At 33.5% G+C, this 19,712-nt stretch overlaps 2 protein-coding genes across 12 annotated transcripts; both read right to left on the bottom strand.

The window, feature by feature from the left end:
* Positions 1-321: 321 nt before the first annotated feature.
* Positions 322-11,181, bottom strand: LOC144559512 (aminotransferase ALD1 homolog). 9 transcript variants are annotated; one of them, XM_078308558.1, is made up of 12 exons: positions 11,019-11,181; positions 10,158-10,318; positions 6,570-6,749; positions 5,912-5,979; positions 5,741-5,808; positions 5,384-5,500; positions 2,808-2,870; positions 2,614-2,718; positions 2,145-2,195; positions 1,735-2,055; positions 1,195-1,401; positions 322-805 (listed from the first exon to the last, which is right to left on the bottom strand). In XM_078308558.1, the coding sequence occupies exons 5-12, from the start codon at positions 5,774-5,776 to the stop codon at positions 512-514; spliced, it is 1,194 nt and encodes a 397-aa protein (XP_078164684.1). In that variant the 5' UTR covers positions 5,777-5,808; positions 5,912-5,979; positions 6,570-6,749; positions 10,158-10,318; positions 11,019-11,181; the 3' UTR covers positions 322-511. The 9 variants fall into 9 exon arrangements, with proteins under 9 accessions (XP_078164684.1, XP_078164687.1, XP_078164685.1 ...); XM_078308561.1 differs by having other exon boundaries at positions 6,491-6,673; positions 11,019-11,116; XM_078308559.1 differs by lacking the exon at positions 11,019-11,181 and having other exon boundaries at positions 6,570-6,673; positions 10,158-10,313.
* An 878-nt stretch (positions 11,182-12,059) lies between these two features.
* LOC144559515 (aminotransferase ALD1 homolog) lies at positions 12,060-15,500 on the bottom strand. 3 transcript variants are annotated; one of them, XR_013513160.1, is made up of 6 exons: positions 15,187-15,500; positions 14,722-14,791; positions 14,192-14,388; positions 13,420-13,657; positions 12,762-12,966; positions 12,060-12,298 (listed from the first exon to the last, which is right to left on the bottom strand). XR_013513160.1 is itself a non-coding variant. In XM_078308564.1 (6 exons), exons 4-6 carry the CDS (start codon positions 13,432-13,434, stop codon positions 12,270-12,272), a joined length of 249 nt encoding a protein of 82 aa, XP_078164690.1. In that variant the 5' UTR covers positions 13,435-13,657; positions 14,192-14,388; positions 14,722-14,791; positions 14,835-15,039; the 3' UTR covers positions 12,060-12,269. The 3 variants fall into 3 exon arrangements, 2 of the variants coding, with proteins under 2 accessions (XP_078164690.1, XP_078164689.1); XM_078308564.1 differs by lacking the exon at positions 15,187-15,500 and adding an exon at positions 14,835-15,039; XM_078308563.1 differs by lacking the exons at positions 14,192-14,388; positions 14,722-14,791; positions 15,187-15,500 and having other exon boundaries at positions 13,420-14,185.
* Between the last annotated feature and the right edge of the window lie 4,212 nt (positions 15,501-19,712).

Below are 19,712 nucleotides of genomic sequence, written 5' to 3'. Positions count from 1 at the left end.
ATTGATTTATCTTAATTTTTCCCTCAAAATTCGTCTTTGCTCTGGTTTTGGAGTCATTGACCGTTGTTGGTGATCCTAAGCAGCATATTTGCTTATAGAAGTTTCTTGTCAATTTAAGGCTCATTTTACGTTACAAAATTACAGTGGAGCTTAATAAATCTATACAATATACACAATGCAGATAACATCTGTAGCATCCCTATAAGTATATTTGGAGTAAAATGTGCCATGAAGATACAACAAAAAAGGCCTCAATATTTGCTGAAACTCCAGAAATAGTAGATATTTTTGTCACGAACTGATTAAAAGAGCCTTAATCTCGGTAAATAAATTTCTATAAGCTTGGTAATACAAGACAAAATTATAAGCTCTATTCTGATGATTTTTTAACGCAGATTGGAAAAGCATTGCACATTGCCTTAACTATTAAAATACTTGCGCCCATGTTTATTTTTAATATCTATGGTAATTAGAACGTAAATTCATAATAAACAACAAAACAAAACATTAATCAACCAAAGAAACTCCTGAACCTTCTAGAAGCCTCCAATATACATTCTCTGCGATTAAATGCGCCAACTCTTATAAAACCTTCACCGCCAGGCCCAAACCCGCAACCAGGCACAGTGATGATGTGCGTTTCCTCAAGAATCTCGGTAAAAACATCCCACGATTTACGGCCTGGGAAATGCACCCATGCATAAGGAGAGTTAACCCCTCCATAAACCTCTTTCCCAAGTGAAGTAAATGTATCTACTATAATTTTCACATTCTCTTTATACACGCCTATCACATCTTTGATCGCCTGTCAAAACAAATTAGATTTAGTCGATGATAACATTCTTTTCAGAAAAAGAAAGCTGTACTAACCATATATTGATCACTAGAAATTTAACTTTCAGGAAATCGTTGATCAATTGGTTGTCATTAGAAGCCTCATACACTCATCATTGAAATTTTCAAAATACCCTTCTTTCTCTGCTTTTTGACTTGTTTCTTCTCATTGGTCAAGAAATATACACCGGATTTATTTTTATATGCACCAGATTTATTAGCCACACTTTTATGGAGCAGTCATGACTCTTTGTTTAGGGATATTTTATTTTGAGATCTTGAAAAGTAATAAATCAAAATTGCACCAAAAAATGTATAATTATAAGAAAAATAATCAAGATGCCTTGACAGCTTACTGACCTTGTAACCTTCATCTGACAGGCATGCCAAGCCCCCAATCTGAGAAATGCTAGATGCACCATTGAAACTGGTGCAAACAATGCGATCAAAATCACGCAAAACTGGAAATCCACTTGAGTAGGAGAGCTCAGCAGGGACCACTGCCCAGCCAAGACGGATGCCAGTGAACCCCGCAAACTTTGAGAAGGACGATATCTCAATTGCTACCTATTAAGATATATTTGCATTTGTTTAGACTCTTTTGTTTTAAACAACATTATAAATATCAGTACATAGCACCAGTTATGGTCCAGCCTTCAAATATTCACACATTGAACAATGCAAATCCAATGAATACAAGAATAGCTGCAAAAAACACAAAAAGAAAAAGAAAAATGGAACCATCACACTAACTGGGCTCATGACCAAAATACCAGACTCCAATATTGGACACTATATACCAGTTGGTACTCTACAAATGGCCGCTCCTTCACAGAAAGAATTGTTTATATATTTTATTATAAATTTTCCGGACAGGGTGGATATCAATAAGTATTATACCTCTTTAGCACCAGGAATCTCATATATGGATCTAGGGCTATCATCACATATGTAGCTTGAATAAGCTGAGTCGTAGACTATAATCGATCCATTCACCTTTGCAACCTCAACCAACTCTTTCAACTGCTCTCTAGATGCAGCTTGACCAGTTGGGTTGTTAGGTGAACAGAAGAATATAATGTCAGTTCGTGGAACTTTCGAAAAATCAGGAAAAAAATTATTCCTAGGCTCGCATCTCAGGTATTCAATTCCTTTGTATTTGTTCGATTTATCATCATATGTGCCAGTTTGGCCCATTATTATGCCCATGTCAACATAACCCTGGTTTGTACAAGAGAAATTAGTAATTTCATAGGGGAGAGTTTAAATTGCCTGATATATAAACGATTATGAGGTGAAGTACTCCTTACAGGAAAGGTTGGGTCTTGGACGGCAATTGTCATATTTGATCCAAACAACATCTGGAATAGCGTTTTCAAAAAGAAATAATAGTAATATTAATTAGTACTATTAAAAAGTTCTAACATATATACTGCAAAATAAATATGCCAAACCAAATAACATCAATAATCTTGATTTTTAGTTTAACATATCATCCAGTAACGCTTGATTAATATAAATAACAGAGAAATAGTTGACCAATTTTAAGGAAAAATGGCTGCACCAAATATATAGCACAAATACGCAAAGGAACTCATTAAAGAACAAAAATATACTCCACCAGAATATATCTCCTGTACCGTAAATAAATACTTAACATAAAGAAGCAGGATACCAACAGAACAATATATACTAAGGCAACAAAGATGATTTCATTTTCTATAAAAGAAAATGATTTCATGGTGGTTTTTGGATTGACATGTGCTTATGATTGTGTACCTGTAATCGCGCAATGTCACACTGGGCCCCATCAGAAATAAAGACTTCAGAGCCTTTTATCCCCATATTTGCATACATCTTTTCAGCAATGGTTTCTCTTAACCTCTGCAATATTGACAATATCAACAAGATTCTATGTTGTAGTTGTTTGAAAAGAAAATAAATATTCATACAGAGTTACAGGCTTGAATTACCTTGTCACCTTGCTCTGCTCCATAGCCTCTGTAACCTTCATGGGTGGATAAGGCAAGTGCATACTACAAAAAGAAACATTAAGGAAATAAAGCAAATGGATGATGCAACAAGTCTAGATGATAGTGTTATAGTCTCATTTATTTTCTTAGGAAATATATTTTGTGGTTTCAGAAAACTATGGCTATTGGGCTGCTTAATGGGACATGTAGGTATGTTTGGTTCTGTAGTGTATAGAAAACTATGGCTATTGGGCTGCTTAATGGGACATGTAGGTATGTTTGGTTCTGTAGTGTATACATATTGACACCTCAACAATACCAAGCTTGACTATTTCTGCATAAACCCTTAAAACAAGCTATACTCGAAGCCACTTCATTTCATGAAACTATTCAATGGTCTATCAAACTTGAGACATTTGGTATTAACATGGACATTGGACTTCAAATCCTTGACAAAGTAAAAAAATCCATACTGGGAAGTCTACAATTTAAAAATAATCCAGTCAAGAGAAAATAGACTGGAACCAAAGATAAACCTAGTTGACCAGACTTGACAGTTGAACTAGCCTCTGGAAGTGAATTTTGGATATAAAATTAATCATTTAATACTTTCCCAGCATAAAAATTTGTATGTTATCAAAAGAAATGAAGTCTGGTCTCTCCGACATATTCTTTGGAACATAATCTTATTTAGACCCCTAGTTCTCATCACAATATATTATCAGAATGTTCAATATATCTTGGCATGTAAAAGGATGATATATACGGCTTGCCAGCTTCAAATTTAAGACCCCCGGATATAGTTGTAAATTGTTCATTTTGTACTATTGGCAGTCACAAGTTACTTCAGGAACAAATATTTTCCTAAGCTAAATTTGTTATCATTTTATCATAAATAGAAAGTGCTTCTTTTTATTGATATAATGTTTTTTCAGGAAAACATTTTCTCCTTGGAAGAAAATTCCATGGCAGCTCATTGATCAAAACATATTTGGAGTTAAGCTTTTCTGTTAAACAAGACTTTGAAAAAAAGAATTAATTAAAATATCTAAATTAGAGTAACTACTGCTTGATAAAAAAACCAAGTAGAAACTAGACAATTTATTTGTATATAATCACACAAATTCACTTGTAGTTCTTCCTGATGGTATTAGTAAAAAGTAATAAAAATTTCAATTAAAGTAACCTAAAGGATCAGTAAAACTACAGAGTTACTTCGAGAAACAAATAAAAGAGTGCTTCACTATCAACTACTTGTACTAATAATTGAATCAGTGAAAAAATATAGATTAACGAGAGACAATTTATGAAGAAGAGGTCAGATAGGTGATTGTTAATGTGTTTTTTTTGTCATTTTCAAGATATAATTGGTTATCCTTTTCGCTCTTGTTCCCAAACTGCCCCTCTGTGGCAATTATTATTTTTCCTTCAATGTTATGCAAGGCTATCTTTAAAAGAAAAATACCAATATTTTAGGCCAAAAAGGCAATCCTTAAAAAATCATAAAAATAGAAAACAAAATTCCAGAAGTAGTAAAAATTGGTTTTCTACAAATTTATTATATAACCAATTTACTGAGCTACTTAGGTCAAAATTTCGAATAGGAAATTTGACCTTATGACATTTCGGCGAAGTGCTGCTAGAAAGCATATTAACCAGAGACTCTCTCTCTCTCTCTCTCTCTATATATATATATATATAGGAATATGTTAGCATGCTACGTGTAGCATAGAGGGCCTCCGTGCAACGGCTCAATATTCGACTTTTCAAAATTCTAACGGTCGATCTGAACCCTTCATCTTATTCTCCATATTAATATGTGTTTGGAGACCAAATTTTACATTTTTTTGGAATTTTTTTACTATTTTTTTAGATTTATTGAAAATCGCTGTTTTCAGCAAATCTGGACCATAAAAAAACAGCGATTTTCAATAAATCTAAAAAAATAGTAAATTTTTTTTAAAAAATGTAAAATTTGGTCTCCAAACACATATTAATATGGAGAACAAGATGAACGGTTCAGATCAACCGTTAGGATTTTGAAAAGTCAAATATTGAGCCGTTGCACGGAAGCCCTCTATGCTATGCGTAGCATGCTAGCAGGTTCCTATAATATATATATATATATATATATATATATATACACGATAATAGTGTTTTTCGATAACATGTAATGACTAGTGTATGATACACGTAGTAAATTTTAGTTACATTTCACAACTTAAAAGTGATTTTATAGTTCCAATTCAATAACAAATAAATCAATATCTAAGCTGTTGCCTGTGTGACAACACTTAAAAAGTGGCAATCCATGTTATAGTAATTTCATTAATGTGTTCTCAGTAGTTCTTACTGATATGACGACCCACTTTTAACCCCTACTCAACCTCTAGTAAATTGATGATTAATTTTCTGCTAATTGCCTATTATTGAATTATCAGACTTAATAAAAGAAAAAATAGTAAATAATTTTGAATAAGAAACTAAGTTCGCTGAAAGAAATAAACAAAGACAAGCATGGTATCAATCTTTTACAGACAAGCATTTCTGTCTCTTTTGTTTTGATAAATAATTACCTCTGCCATGGCTTTTGTGACAACACTTGGTATCGGCTCTGTTGTGTCACCTACTCCTAAGCTTATCACTTCTGCATTTGGATATTTCACCATGTGTGCCACTTTCCTCTTACCAATCTGCTTCATTCCATTAAGAAAAGTCACACTATTTAAGTTTCTTTTTCATTTTTTAGTTCAGACTTCAGACTAATGGGAGAAATGGAGCTTCTTAGCTGATGAAATGAACTTAACTGCTTAAATAACTTTTGAAAAAGAAAATGACTTATTTGGGCCTCCACTATACCATGCAATACCATGCCAGCATGAACAGGAGAGAGAGGAGGCGGGTGGGGGAGGGGAGAGAGAGAGAGAGAGTACCTCAGGAAAAAGAAAGCCATTTCTAAGCTTTTCCATGTTAACATTTCTTGTCACCTTCCTTTGACCAACTGATCCACATTATAGCATGTATATAGACAAAATAATCATGTTAAAGAAAAAGTTTACTGAACATTATACTTCATAACTAAATAAACATAAAACTAGCTATACCAATCTTTGCAATCCTATCTTGATGAGAAGGAGCGGTGCATGGATGGCCTCCTTTCCAACCATGTAAACTAAAAAATAAAGCAAAGAATTAAACAAAGCAAAACATGAATAATTTAATATGAATATATATCTTTAGGATGTACAGAACATTACATGGACATGATCACTTTAGTTTGCATGATGGGTCTAAAGGTAGTATATATTGTTTAGAGGTGACCTAAACCTTGTGTTTCTAAAACTAACAGTTTATTAACTAGTAGTATGGAAAATGCATTAGTATTTATAGACTCCATGACTATAAAATAGGTTGAAAATGTTTTCCATGGTCAAAAGCCAAACCACTGTAGGTTCAAACGTAATTAAAAATCCAGGTTGTCTGTAAGATCTATTCCTGGCACATGCACAAATTATTATAGGGTTTCTTAGTGTACATCTCTACTTTGATGCGAGAGGTTTGATAGATACATGCATGCCATTCATGCAATAATAAGACTTGCTTATAACTTGCAGCTCTATACTTTGACCACAAAATTGACCTTAGAAAAAGGAGAATACAACCTAGAGAATGCATGGATTTACCTAACACGTAGCACAATAGAAAGTCTAGAAGAAATTCTTTTGCTGGAATGGTCTGAATTTTCAAATTAGGTCTCCTCACCTAGATTAGATTTTTATATATCATCATGGAATTGCAGTGCACTTCAAGCTGGTCCTTAAAGAAAGTTACTTCCCATTGGAAAATGCATCTCTACTAGTAAAATTCTAGAATAATGAAATAATGACGAATCTGGCAACTAAATTCCACATGGATTTGGACCATGCTGTTTGAATTCTCAAACTGAAAGATTTAAAGTATGCATCACAGAAAAACAAATAAATAAATAACATTTCCTATAGCATGGTGCTGAAGGATTTTATAGAGGTGATGCACGTGGATGTCATTGTAAAAATGTGGGTGGATGGCTTATATTTTCATTTGAGGGTTAGAGTTGTGTGAAGGTGAAAACTTTTGGTGGATGATACATGGCATTTCAAGGTGAAAACTTTTCATTTGAGTACAGGATTGATAATTTGGCATCCATGATATCAACTGTGGGGTTCAGGGTAAATGAACTTTGCATTTTTGTGCTTTGGGTGTGCGTGTTCTAATTTCTAAAAGGAAATGGAACTAGGTGATATACGGACAAGATTTATTATAATTTTTACATCTAAATTTTTTTTTTTTAAAAAAATAAATGATATAATTGTTGACCTACAGTTCCTAAAATTTGGGATTTCTTGAACACACATTGGCAAGCAAATAGAACATGTTTGAAACAGCTCCAAATTTTTTCTTTCAATTATTTATTTGAGGGATGCAAAACTGTTAATATGAAATTCTTAAAATTTAACAGATATTGTTCCTTGACACGCATTACCTGTTTTGTTTTTCCTTGTCTGAAGCAAGTACAAACGGAAAAGAAGATTTTAGAGTACCTTCTATGTTTATTAGTCCCCTAGAATTTGTTAAGATAATGTCTTTGCAAAGAGCATTTGAGGGACCCTTCTCAATAACATCCAGCATTCAAGAACCAGCCGGTTTAATTTGGTCCAGTTCACCTAGTTTCCAAAAAAAATCATATGGTTCCTTCATTTTCATGGGACTGATTGGATATTTAGTTCATTAGCTGGATCAAACCGGTTTTAAGCTTTAGTTCCACTAATTGTTGGTTGGACCGTACGGTTCCACTCAATCAGATATCCAGTTGCTCAATGCTTCAACTTATTAAACTCAATAGGTTTTAGATTAAGATAGAGTCAGGTCAAATTGGCCATTTAGCTACTGATCTTGGTTGGATTAGATCCTGGTTCTGCTCTATTTGCAGAATGTAAAACCATAGAATTGAAACATTTACTTGTTCTTTTTTTCCAAGTCAGATGGCTAACATTAGGTCCAAGCCAGATCTTTCTAGGGTTCTAGATCACATGCTGGCCTTTTTATTCTCTCAAATTCAGGTCCAGTTGGGTTCTACATGAGTTCAACCAGGTCAGGCTAGTTCTTCAATTTGGAACAGATTTTTCAAGTTCAGTCTGAGGCTCTAAGTTCATTACCTTGTATCATTATTTAATTTCAAACCAATTAATCATTGGGTTAATTTAAGTGTAGGTCAGGTGTTAGGTTATTCTATTTAATAGATCTGCTTCATGCTTCAAACAAGTTTCCTTTTTTTATTTATGTATTTATTTATTATTTATACATCATACTACATTATCTTCTGGTTTTTTGGTGGGGTTGGGTTGGAAGCGGTCTGGGGTTCACATCTGGTCATGCTAGGCAGAATCAATTTCACATTTAGAGCCAGTCAGGTTATTTCATGTTTCTGTCAAATCTATTGGCGGTCTGTGACGTCTGTCGGTTTTAAGTTTGTCTGGTTAAAGTTTAGTTGAATTTCTTTCATCCAAAATTACAAAATTAGTTTAAATAGCATCAGCAGCTGGGTAAGTTGTGGTTAGGCAATTCTGTATTGGGTCAGATTTCGTCAAATACTAATATCATCATCATTATTACAATTTTAAAACAGCTTTATTCGCTTATATTGCATTAAATTTTGACTTTCAATTTATTTTCATGTATTTTTATCTGTAAATTTAGAACTCAAGTTTAAATTTCTTCAAACGCTTGTATTGACTCACAATATTACAGAATAAATAATGAGTTGACTTTACCTTCAATTAATAAATTCAAAAGGAAAAAAAGGTAGACAGTATAGAATTATCTTTAGTAGCACTTTCCTTGTATACAAATTAAGGAATTTTTTAACACATTTTTTCTTAAAGTCTGAAAAACAACAAGGCCAAAAATTTGATGGAAATGAATGTACAGTTTCCTTTACAATGGAGAAGAAATTGTTCAAGAGGATATCAATCAAGACCTACCCAATACCTACTATGAAACAAGGTCAAAGAAGAACCCTAATTGACCCAAAAATAAAGGTCTGATACCAAAACAAGTTGACCCAAATCCCAAATATTTTTTATTTGAGAGCACAAGTCAATTACTCAAACAAATAAAGAAAACAGAAATTCCCTTGCTAATAAAGGAGCTTAACAGCCTAGAGCATTGGTTTGATTTCTAACATTACATTAAACTTATATGTAATGTTAAAATGTCATTGCTTTTTAACAATAAATTAAAAATCATCTTAGTAATAGCAGGTGTTAATTATTGGATAATTTGGATCTGTCATAGCAGTATAATATTGATTAATATTTTTTCTATGGACAAATTCAAAATAGTCATCGTTTAATATTTAAGGTTCCAGAAATGAAAAGGGAATCAGAGTCAGACCAGTTGATTCATATATTAGTGTTGCCAACTATTATCTGTGAAAAATTGCCTATCTCTCACCCTATACTGGATTCACCCCTTTTTTAACTATAAAATTCTTGCAGGGTCCACTCTTCCAAGGTACAAGGTTCACCCTTCTTTGGACATCAATATTCTTGCCAGTGTACTGGGTGAGACCTGGGCAATTTGCCCTGGACGAGTGAAATCATTAACTAACCTATATTCCAATCAAATGTTCCTAAAATTGTTCTCGAACTTTTTTACAAATTTAAGATTAATTTCTCTCTAACTTCCAGTTCTGACTAACACACCTAAACTTTTATCAGAGCTTGTGAAATTAAGCATGCAGGCTAACTTCAATTATCATACCTCTAATGATAAGTGTTTAGTGCAAAAACTTATTTGGTATTGAAATGGTTATATAAATCATGACATAGCATTTCCTAATGGCATATGCCCCAATTAGTGGGCCATAACCATTGAACATGATGGACCAACTAATTATAAACATATATTAATGTAGGAGCTAGTATTTGACCAGCTAAACCTTCTACTTATCTAACAAAATTATACAATAAATCAGAACCACTCTGATGCAGGACAGTACTTATTAGATATGCCCTTCTTTTTTAATTTGAAATTGATCATGGTTATGCCTTACAAGGAAACTATTAAAAAAAGTATCAAGTTATTATTTGTCATTTTATGATTTGACAAGGTCAATCACTTTCTCACCTAAGACATTTTAATGAAAAACTAACAAGAATGGTCTGGTTCATCTTATTGTGAAAGAAAAAACACAAACCCAAACATAAAAAAATAAACCTATATATCCTTTACTGGTATACTATACTACTGGTGTTGTCAGATTAGCTGGAACAAAATTAGCATAGTAGTGATAAGATTAGAAAAGATAACCTGAAAGAGACATTGGTTCATCTCTTTTGCTTGGTTACAAATGTTGCATGGTCAAAAGAGGGAAAGAGAGACACAAATCCACACATCTTTACATGTTCAATTTAATCATATCCATTCAAAACACTTGTCTGTCACATATCCATTGTACCGGCTTTGGAAACCTACAAAAGTATTCAATTATATAACAACCAATAGTTAATTTTTTTTTGTGTGTGTAGATGTAGTTTGAATTGTTGTCAGTCAACAAATTAAGTATGATGCTTTTGAAAGATTGACCAAATTAATACGAGCTAAGATATTATGGTTGTGCCTTCTGGTACAGTAGAAGGTTCAGTACCAGCATTAGCAAGTATCAACCAGCTGGTCGAAGGATTGAGACAAGATGGCTGGCATGATGAATCCTGAGACCTAACTATCAGGCTTGACATGTGCAAAGAAGAAATGGATTATCGAGCCTTTCACATCAAAGAACAATAAGTCACTAGTTTCCTAGGCATGATGTCGAGCATTTGATATGCAAATATCAACATGTCTTTCAGCAAGTCAGTACTAAAATTTGTAGTAGTATTAAAATTAATTACTTATGTGAATGTGTAGGATGTAAAGACTCTTTTTTTTCTATTAATACAAAATTGTCAAGATGGCTACTGGCCATCTGGCCTTCCCAAAAAAAAAAAATTACAAGGCGTAAGAGCAACAAACTCTGTATCACTTAAATTCTCAATCCAGACTTGTGGTATCAAATGATAGATAAGGAAAGAGAGACGAGGTTACTGAATTTCAAATGCAGCTTCCTAGTGGTCCCCAAAAAGACTAAGCTTAGAAGATAGTTGAGTTATTATTGAAAGAAACAATACCCACCTACCAGGAGCCACAAGAGGAGAGAGAGAGAGAGGAGAAATTCTGGTGAAATTGAAGTCGCCAATTAAGTTCAAAACGAAATTGATCTGACAGCAAAAAATCAGTACTATGCGATGAAAATTCAGAGGGGAGGGGGTGCGATTACAAGATTCCGGACACTCCGAGGTAACTAAAATTTAAGTTTAGATCTGGGCCGTCTGATTAGAATTCGGGCCAATCCGGTACTAGGTGGAATGGAGGGATCCTTTGATATTCGTGCTTTAAGCTAAAGCAGGTCGGACGGTTCATTTGAGTTAACGCGGGTCTCGGGGAATATGAGTTTAAGCGTCTCGACTAAACTAATTTCAGTCAACTGGGGTTTATTGAATCCTTTCTCTCATAAAAAAAGAACTGGGATCGGGTTTTAAGTGAGTTTAAAGTGAAATAGATATTTTGTATTTCTTCAATCGATATCGCCTACGGCCTTTTGAAATGTTAATTTGTCTGGCCGAATTATCAATTTTCATACATAACCGTCGAAAGTTCTGATTTGATAATGGCCCAAACCCCCAAACACAATTTTGCGTTTAGCACAACGATAAAATCTTTGATAGGAAATGACAAGTCAATATGAAATTGCAAGTTTATATAACTTACGAAATATACACGATTGCTATATTTTGAATGTTCATATAGTGTTAATTTCTTTTTTCTTTTAGTTTTTTACCACGCCGACCAAAAGAAAACATTGGTCCAAAAAAAAATATTTATCATCTTAAAAAAAACAAAAAATTAACCAGTTTTTTTCTAAAATTTCTATTTTTAATATCTATGGTAATTGAAACATAAATTCATAAGAAACACCAAAACAAAGAAACTCCTGAACCTTCTATAAGCTTCCAAAATACATTCTCTGTGATTAAATGCCGAAATTTTTAAATATACCATAATTTAAAAAATAATAAACCAAAACACCATTTTTTACTGAAAATTCTAAAAATGTCATGACCGCATTCCATAGAAGCGGCCATATTTTTGGACCGCTTCTAGGGAATGCAGCCATGACATTTTTAGAATTTTCACCAAAAAATGGTGTTTTGGTTTATTATTTTTCGAATTATGGTATATTTAAAAATTTCGGGATTAAATGTGCCAACTCTTATAAAACCTTTTACGGCCTGGAAAATGCACCATGCACAAGGAGAGTTAACCCCTCCATAAATCTCTTTCCCAAGTGAAGTAAAAGTATCTAATATAATTTTCACACTCTCTTTATACACGCCTATCACATCTTTGATAACCTGTCAAAACAAAAGAGGTTTAGTTGATGATATTAAAAGCAACTTTTTGAAGTAAAAAAAAAGCTTTACTAACAATTTATTGTCACACTAAAAATTTAACCTTCAGAAAAATAGTGGATCAACCTTATAAATTACTATGCATATAGTATTTCAAGCATGCCAATTGGTTGTCACTAAAAGCCTAAATTTTCAAAATGCCCTTCTTTATCTACTTTTTGACAGATTCATTCCATTCGTCAAGAAATAAACACCAGATTTATTTTTATATGCACTAGATTTATTAACCACACTTTTATGGAGCAGTCATGACTCATGAATCTTTGTTTATATAGAGATGTCTTATTTTGTGATTTTGAAAAGCAATAAATCAAAATTGCCCAAAAACAATGTAAAATAGATCACTGCATGACATAACAAAATTATAAGAAAAATGATCAAAATGCACCCTTGACAGCTTACTGACCTTTAACCTTCATCTGACAGGCATGCCAAGCCCCAACCTGAGAAATGCTAGATGCACCATTGAAACTGGCGTAAACAATGCGATCAAAATCACGCAAAACTGGAGATCCGCTTGAGTAGGAGAGCTCAGCAGGGACCACTGCCCAGCCAAGATGGACCACAGTGAACCTCACAAACTTTGAGAAGGACGATATCTCAATTGCTACCTATTAAGATATATTTGCATTTGTTTAGACTCTTGTTTAAACAACATTATGAAGAAGTCAATATGATACCAGAGGTTAAGAGGTTAAGGACTGTTCAGATTAACGCTAGAATATAGCAAACAGGGTTCAAGACTCTTAAGGAGGCCTAAGCTCTTGAGCCGAACAGGTACACAGTTATTAGGAATAGCGCTAGAATATAGCAAACGAGGCCCAAGTGACTCTTTTTTTATTCTCAACAAATGAGCAACCAGACTTATTTTCCCTACTTTCTTGAATCTTTTTTATTCTTTGGATAATAGTGACCTAAATATGGTCATCACTTCCATTCACTGAAAACAGACCTATTGCACTATCTCGTATGTTTTAAGGCTGAATATAGTTATCAAAAGCCAAATAGCTTGTTCATCAGTGTAATTGAGAATGAATAAAAGAACTAAAATTAATATATCTCACCAGAGATTCCCACATGAGCAAACCCCGTCTTTGAAATGGTGAAACCGACTGGAGTCTCTCACAACTATTTCTCTCCTCACAACCTTCGATATGACCTTAATTGCCTCATGGCAATCAACACAGGTCCTTAAGTTTTTCATACCCCTAATTACCGTGCCATCCTTTGTTTCCATCAATGCAAATGCAATTGCTAATCTCTCACTGTGATACCTCAATGACTTGACCTTAGTCTCGTCTCCTACAAAATGTAGATCGCTCGTCAAATCAGCCGTATACCCTTTTCTTTCCATTTCTATACTTAGTTTATCTAAATAAGCCTTAATTTCGCCAATTATCGGATTTTTCATGTCGTTTGATGAAAATGTATATACTTGTAGGTTTATCTCTACCCAACTATAACCAGGTACTTTTATCATGCCTCTATCTCTCATCAATTTTTTTATCCTGGCAACCTCAGCCCATTTACTGTGCTTAGCATAAATATTTGACATTAATACACAATGGCCAGCATCTTGAGTTCCTATGAAAAATAACTTATCAGCTGCCAGTTTCCCCAACTCATAATACCCATGGATCTTACACGAGTTGAGAATAGAACTCCAGATAATCGGGTCAGGCTCGAACAGAATCTGACCCAATAACTGTTCCACCTTATCAAAATAGCCAACCCGACCCCACATGTCAACCATACATGCATAATGGTCTTTCCTAGGGGTCAAATTGTATACTCTTATCATAGAGTCGAAATAATGCAACCCTTCTTCCACCAGACCTGAATGGCTACATGCAGTGAGAACACTCAAGAAGCTAACAGATTAGGGTTTCAAGCCTGATGTGACCATCCTTTCAAACATTTCTATTGCTTTTCTACCCTTTCCGTTTTGTGCATAAGCACAAATCAAGGCATTCCATGAAATTATGTTTTTGTCGGTCATTCCATCAAATACTTTCAGCATTGGGGCTGCAAGCCTGCAAGTGTTTAGGGTTTAGGGTTCAATTAGGTCAATAGTCCTATACTGTAAAAAGAAAGGGTAGACTAACACCCTATTTTGTTGGTACCTTGCTTTATTTAATTTAAAATGTGGATTCTCCTATTTACTCCTTATAAATGGTCAAATTTGTTTTTAAGGGTTTTATATTTGTACTAAAGACTTATTCAAGTTCTTAAGTCTCCAAGATTTGCTAAATCTGTTATGGTGATACCATTTCATCTATAATTTTCAAAGAAAATAAACACTACTCAGCACTGGAATCGACTCACTAAACTGAAGAAGAGAAATGTATAAAACAAAGAAATATTACCTTCAAAAAGAGGCTTGATACTCTCAGTTCTGGCTTGTCATTTATCATTGTCTATGGCCCATCAAAAGCCCTATTACCAAAAAAACATAAGTTAGGTTACTTAATTGAAACACCAATAATTGGAGCAGCTACTAAATAGTATGCATCAGCTGCTGTAGCAAACATGCATGCATGATGCATCCCTGCACAGAAGTGTAGCTAATAATGAGATCCAAAAGTTTTGGGCACTAAATTAGCTATTATTTACTGTGCTTATGTTATAATCAAATGACAACTTGTAGTAATGCAGACTCATAAAAAATATCAATTGACAGTTGAAATTTGTATATAATAAGGCCCTAAACCCTATAGGATTTGTTGGAAATTTGAAACTGAGAAGGTAGTGGTTTTGTGCATTCTGACAAACAGCTCAATGTCGAATTCAGGTGCTCAAATCCAATATTTCGTGTATAGAGATTCATTTACCTTTGGTCTTAGGCAGAGAGTGCCAGTAGCACTCACCATGGGCATTGATATAAGCTATGAGTCGCTGATCATCTTCCTTTGACCATACGCCTCTGTCTGTGTGTGCATTGGACCGTGTCTCCAGCCATAGCCAGTCAAGGGAGGTGGATCGGAAGAGAAGAAGTGAAGGGAGAGCATTTGGATGGAGGGGGGTACGGAGAGGAGAGAAGAGGTCCCGGAGGAGCTGCGAGGGAGGTAAGTGGAGGAAGAGAATGGGGAGGGGGAGCATCTGTGGAGGAGGGGATACGGACAGGAGAGAGGAAGCGTAATCTCTGCGGAGTTTTTCCGTGCGGAGCTGTGCGGGTCCGTTCGTTTTGGATAGTTCTGCAAATTAGAAATTTTTTTTTTTTTAAATTCGGGCAAGATCTGATCTGATTTGTCCGATCCGCAACGAACGGATCAGATTAAAAACTCTGCAGAGGATACGCTTCTGAGAAGAGAAAGGGGTTTAGATTTCTCCAGGCTGGAAGTGGAAGGGAGGAGACTCGTGGAATTTTCCAGAAGATTGGATAAAAAAAAAAAAGGAGGCGGCTTAGAGATTTTTATCGGATGTGGCTTAATTCTAAAGTGTTTGGTGAGCTCAATTTATAAACATTTCGGTGAGTTTAAGCTCACCAATTTTTCCTTTTAGAAACAAGGTTAATATAAACTTCAATTAAAAATTTAGTAATCCAATATAAAAATTTAGTAAACTTCAATTAAATAAGAGATCCACTTACATCTTTTTTTTTATATCGAATTACACCTTACATTTTCAAAAATTTTAAAGTCCAAACAGTCGATCTACACAGTTAAACATGATGAATATATTAAAATGTGCTTGTAGATCAAATTTTACATTTGTTTGAATTTTTTTACTATTTGTTAAGTAATTTATAAAATCGGTGTTTTCATAACATTGAATTTTTTATCCATATTAATAAATAGTAAAAAAAATAAAAATATAAAATTTGATCTGTAAGTACATTTTAATATATCTATCATATTGAACGGTTTAAATTTTAGATTTTGAAAATGTAATGTAATCACAAAAAAAAATGCAAGTTGATCCTCCCTTTTTTTTATGTACAATCTAGAATATTGAAATTTTTATTTGTGTCTAGTTTCCTATGCTACCTTTGAAAATTAGAAAAATCGTGCATTCATACGTTTATGTGAAAAGACTGCAAAAAAATAATAAATATTAAATAATTTTATTCTAAATTATCTTAAAAGTTAACCTCGAACCGTAATTTGTACAATTTTTTTTTTTTAATTCTTGACTGATGCAGTCAAGGAAAAAACGTAATACAACTAAATAGTTTACAGTACATCACAACTTCCATCTCAAAACAGACCGAGCAAAGAAAAATATAAACAACAAGAAGTAATTTGACACATTACAAATGAGGGCTCCTAATCCTTTTAAATTCTATGTTTGCTAACCATATTCCTCCCACAGCGCACTTTCCTCTATTATCCTGCATGCCACTGTCCTTGCCAGTAAGTGCTCATCTCTAAAGATTATGTTATTTTTGTTCTTCCATATGTGCCAGCATGCACAAATAAATTTTGTAGCCCAGCTATTGGGATGCATCCGGTATTTGTGCTTTGCCAGTACCTCTGAAACTTCCCAGATTTGTGTTACCGACCTGTCCTGCTTCATAATATCATAGCCCCATATTGCCGACATGTGTCTCCAAACGTTTTTTGCATAAACACATTTGAATAGTAGGTGCAGCAGCGTTTCTAATGGACAAAAATTGCAAGTTCTGCATCTTGACTCGCACTGAACCCCTCTGCGCATGAGCACTTCATCTGTGAGTATCTTGCCCCGGAGCATTAGATAGGCAAACAGCTTAGCATTCATTGGAGCCTTGCACTTCCAAATTGAATTGTATCTCCATGCTATTTTTCCTCCACTTCCAAATTTTAAAGTGGGTCTCCTGTGTTTTAAGTGGGTCCGAATTTGTTATGATTCGGTGATTCAGGTCCGAATTTGTTATATGACTCCGGTGCTTCATTCCATCCTTATACCGCAGAGAATACGACAATGCTGGGGGTACAATATGGAGGACACGTGTCTGCTGTTATTATTGTGTATGATCAATGTCTCTGTTATTTTTATTTTTTTAAATTTAGTTATTGAATTGTTTTGAGATGCATATAAAAAAAAAAAAATTCTGAAAAAATATTATTTTAAAATTCATTTTGAAAAAAATTGAACAGTTAGATCAAAAAAACAGAAGTAATTCTAGAATTACTGTTCACGAGACGAGAAGAGAATAACAGCGGATTTGATTTCCAATATGGAAACCTACGAAGTATTCATTTTTTTTTTTTTTTTTTTGAGAATTGCCCGTAGGCCCATGAAGTATTCGTTTTCAAATCGTCATCTTTTGACCTGCACAGCGTGCTGTTCCAAAATTTTCAATCAGCAGGTCAGAATTATCTTCTTAGTCAATCCGGCTGGTTTTATGTATCTATCATCACCATCTGATACTAGTAGGTAGTAGCAAAATGAATTTCCAATTTAAGTATGATAGTAGTTTTTGGCGAATCTTTCGAAGAAATTTCTCAACAATTCATTGTGCTTCCGTCAAAAGCAGCGCTTAGTTCCTAATTTATTTTAGTTGGCGAAATCGACAACAGTTCCAGTTAAAAGAGGCAAAAGAAATGTCAAAGACAATTGATAGTAGAAATTGAAATTGAATTACCCAATTTTTACTTTTTTAAGTCAAATTTACAATTTTGGGGTCAGCTAAAACCACCAAAGAAATGAAGAGAAAAAAAAAAAAAAATCAAAACTACAGTCTTCAGCGCTTAATTTATATATATTACAGGCATGATCTTACAGAACAAGATATCAATTGATCAAGCTGAGAAAACACCGTCGACGGCAGCTACGCCGGGAGTGCTATCCGGCTTCTCCAACTCTTTAATGGCGGCATCTTTGAGTAAAATTGCCTCTTCTCTCACCTTATTTCCAAGATTAGATGCCTTGGAGAAAACCCAAGAGTTGAATTGCGCCATCCCTCTCGCCAAATCTTTTCTCTTCTCAAATTCCTCTGCAACCAAGAGGGCTATGTCTGACATCTTTTACTTGTGCTTAACGCTAGATTTTGTTTTTGTTTTTGGTGTTGTGACTTGTGAGATTGATGAATAATAATAATGGTTTTGAATTGGGGTCTCTTTATACATGCTTGTACGAGTCAAAAATGGCCATCTCAGCCGAAACGGTGAATAAGAAAACATTTTCTTTTGAGATGAATACCGGAAACATGTATATCGAGTTTTCCGGCACACTTGCAGCTCCAATTGGGCCCTGTTCGCCGACATTTTTATGTTTACTCAATTAAAAAATTATTTTAATAATAATAATAAAGGTTTAAGGACACGGTTTGGAATTTTAATGAAAAAATTCCACGGTTTCAAGCTTTTTTTTTTTTTTTTTTTTTTACAAAATAGAAATTTATATTTATTTTTTATTTTTTATATTGAAATATTAGAAATGTTGGATATATTTCTTTAGAAATAGATGGAATACAATATAATTTGATTTATTAGAAAGACTGTAACAAATAATCCGAATCAACATTTTTCAGGCTGGATTTTTCGTGGCTGTAAAAAAAATTAATATATTTCATTATGTGTTATTGTAAAAAAATAAAAATGCTTGGATTCTGAGTTATTGATCCCGGTTCAAAAGTCACTTCTAGATAATACAGAAAATATTGTCATCCTTCTAGTACATTTAATTTATAAAAAGTTGTATCCATTTTGAGAATTCTTTTTGAATCATTAAATAACTTAAATTTTTTTTTTTTTAAAAACAATAAACAAATATATCTTGAATTACCGTATATAAATGTCACATGATTATGTGTCACATCAGATCAGATTTGCGACAAATGGGCTGTTGCTTCTTGGTCATGTCTGGTTTTGGGCGCATTAATCAGGGGAAGTGTTTTCTCTAGTTTCAAACACTCTATTAAAATATTATAAATATTGAATATATTTCTTTTGAAAATAGATAGAATACAATATAATTTAATTTATTAGAAAGACTGTAAAAAATAACCCGGATCAATATTTTTCAGGCCGGATTTTTTGCGGCTGTAAGAAAAATTAATATATTTCATTATGTGTTATTCTAAAAAAATAAAATTCTTGGATTCTGAGTTATTGATTCCAGTTCAAAAGTCACTTCTAGGTAATACATAAAATATTGTCATCCTTCTAGTACATTTAATTTATAAAAGGTTGTATTCATTTTGAGAATTCTTTTTAAATAACAATCATTAAATAACTTAAAGGTTTTTGTTTTTTTTAAATAGATACAACTTTTTATAAATTAAATGTACTAGAAGGATGACAATATTTTCTGTATTACCTAGAAATGACTTTTGAACCGGGATCAATAACTCATAATCCAAGCATTTTTATTTTTTTTACAATAACACATAATGAAATATATTAATTTTTCTTACAGCCGCGAAAAATCTGGC

This window comes from Carex rostrata, chromosome 9 (genome assembly GCF_964058835.1).
Source record: "Carex rostrata chromosome 9, lpCarRost1.2, whole genome shotgun sequence".
Lineage (NCBI taxonomy): Eukaryota > Viridiplantae > Streptophyta > Magnoliopsida > Poales > Cyperaceae > Carex > Carex rostrata.
The sequence above is the reverse complement of the archived record's forward strand: the minus strand, read 5'-3'. Positions and strand labels throughout refer to the sequence as shown.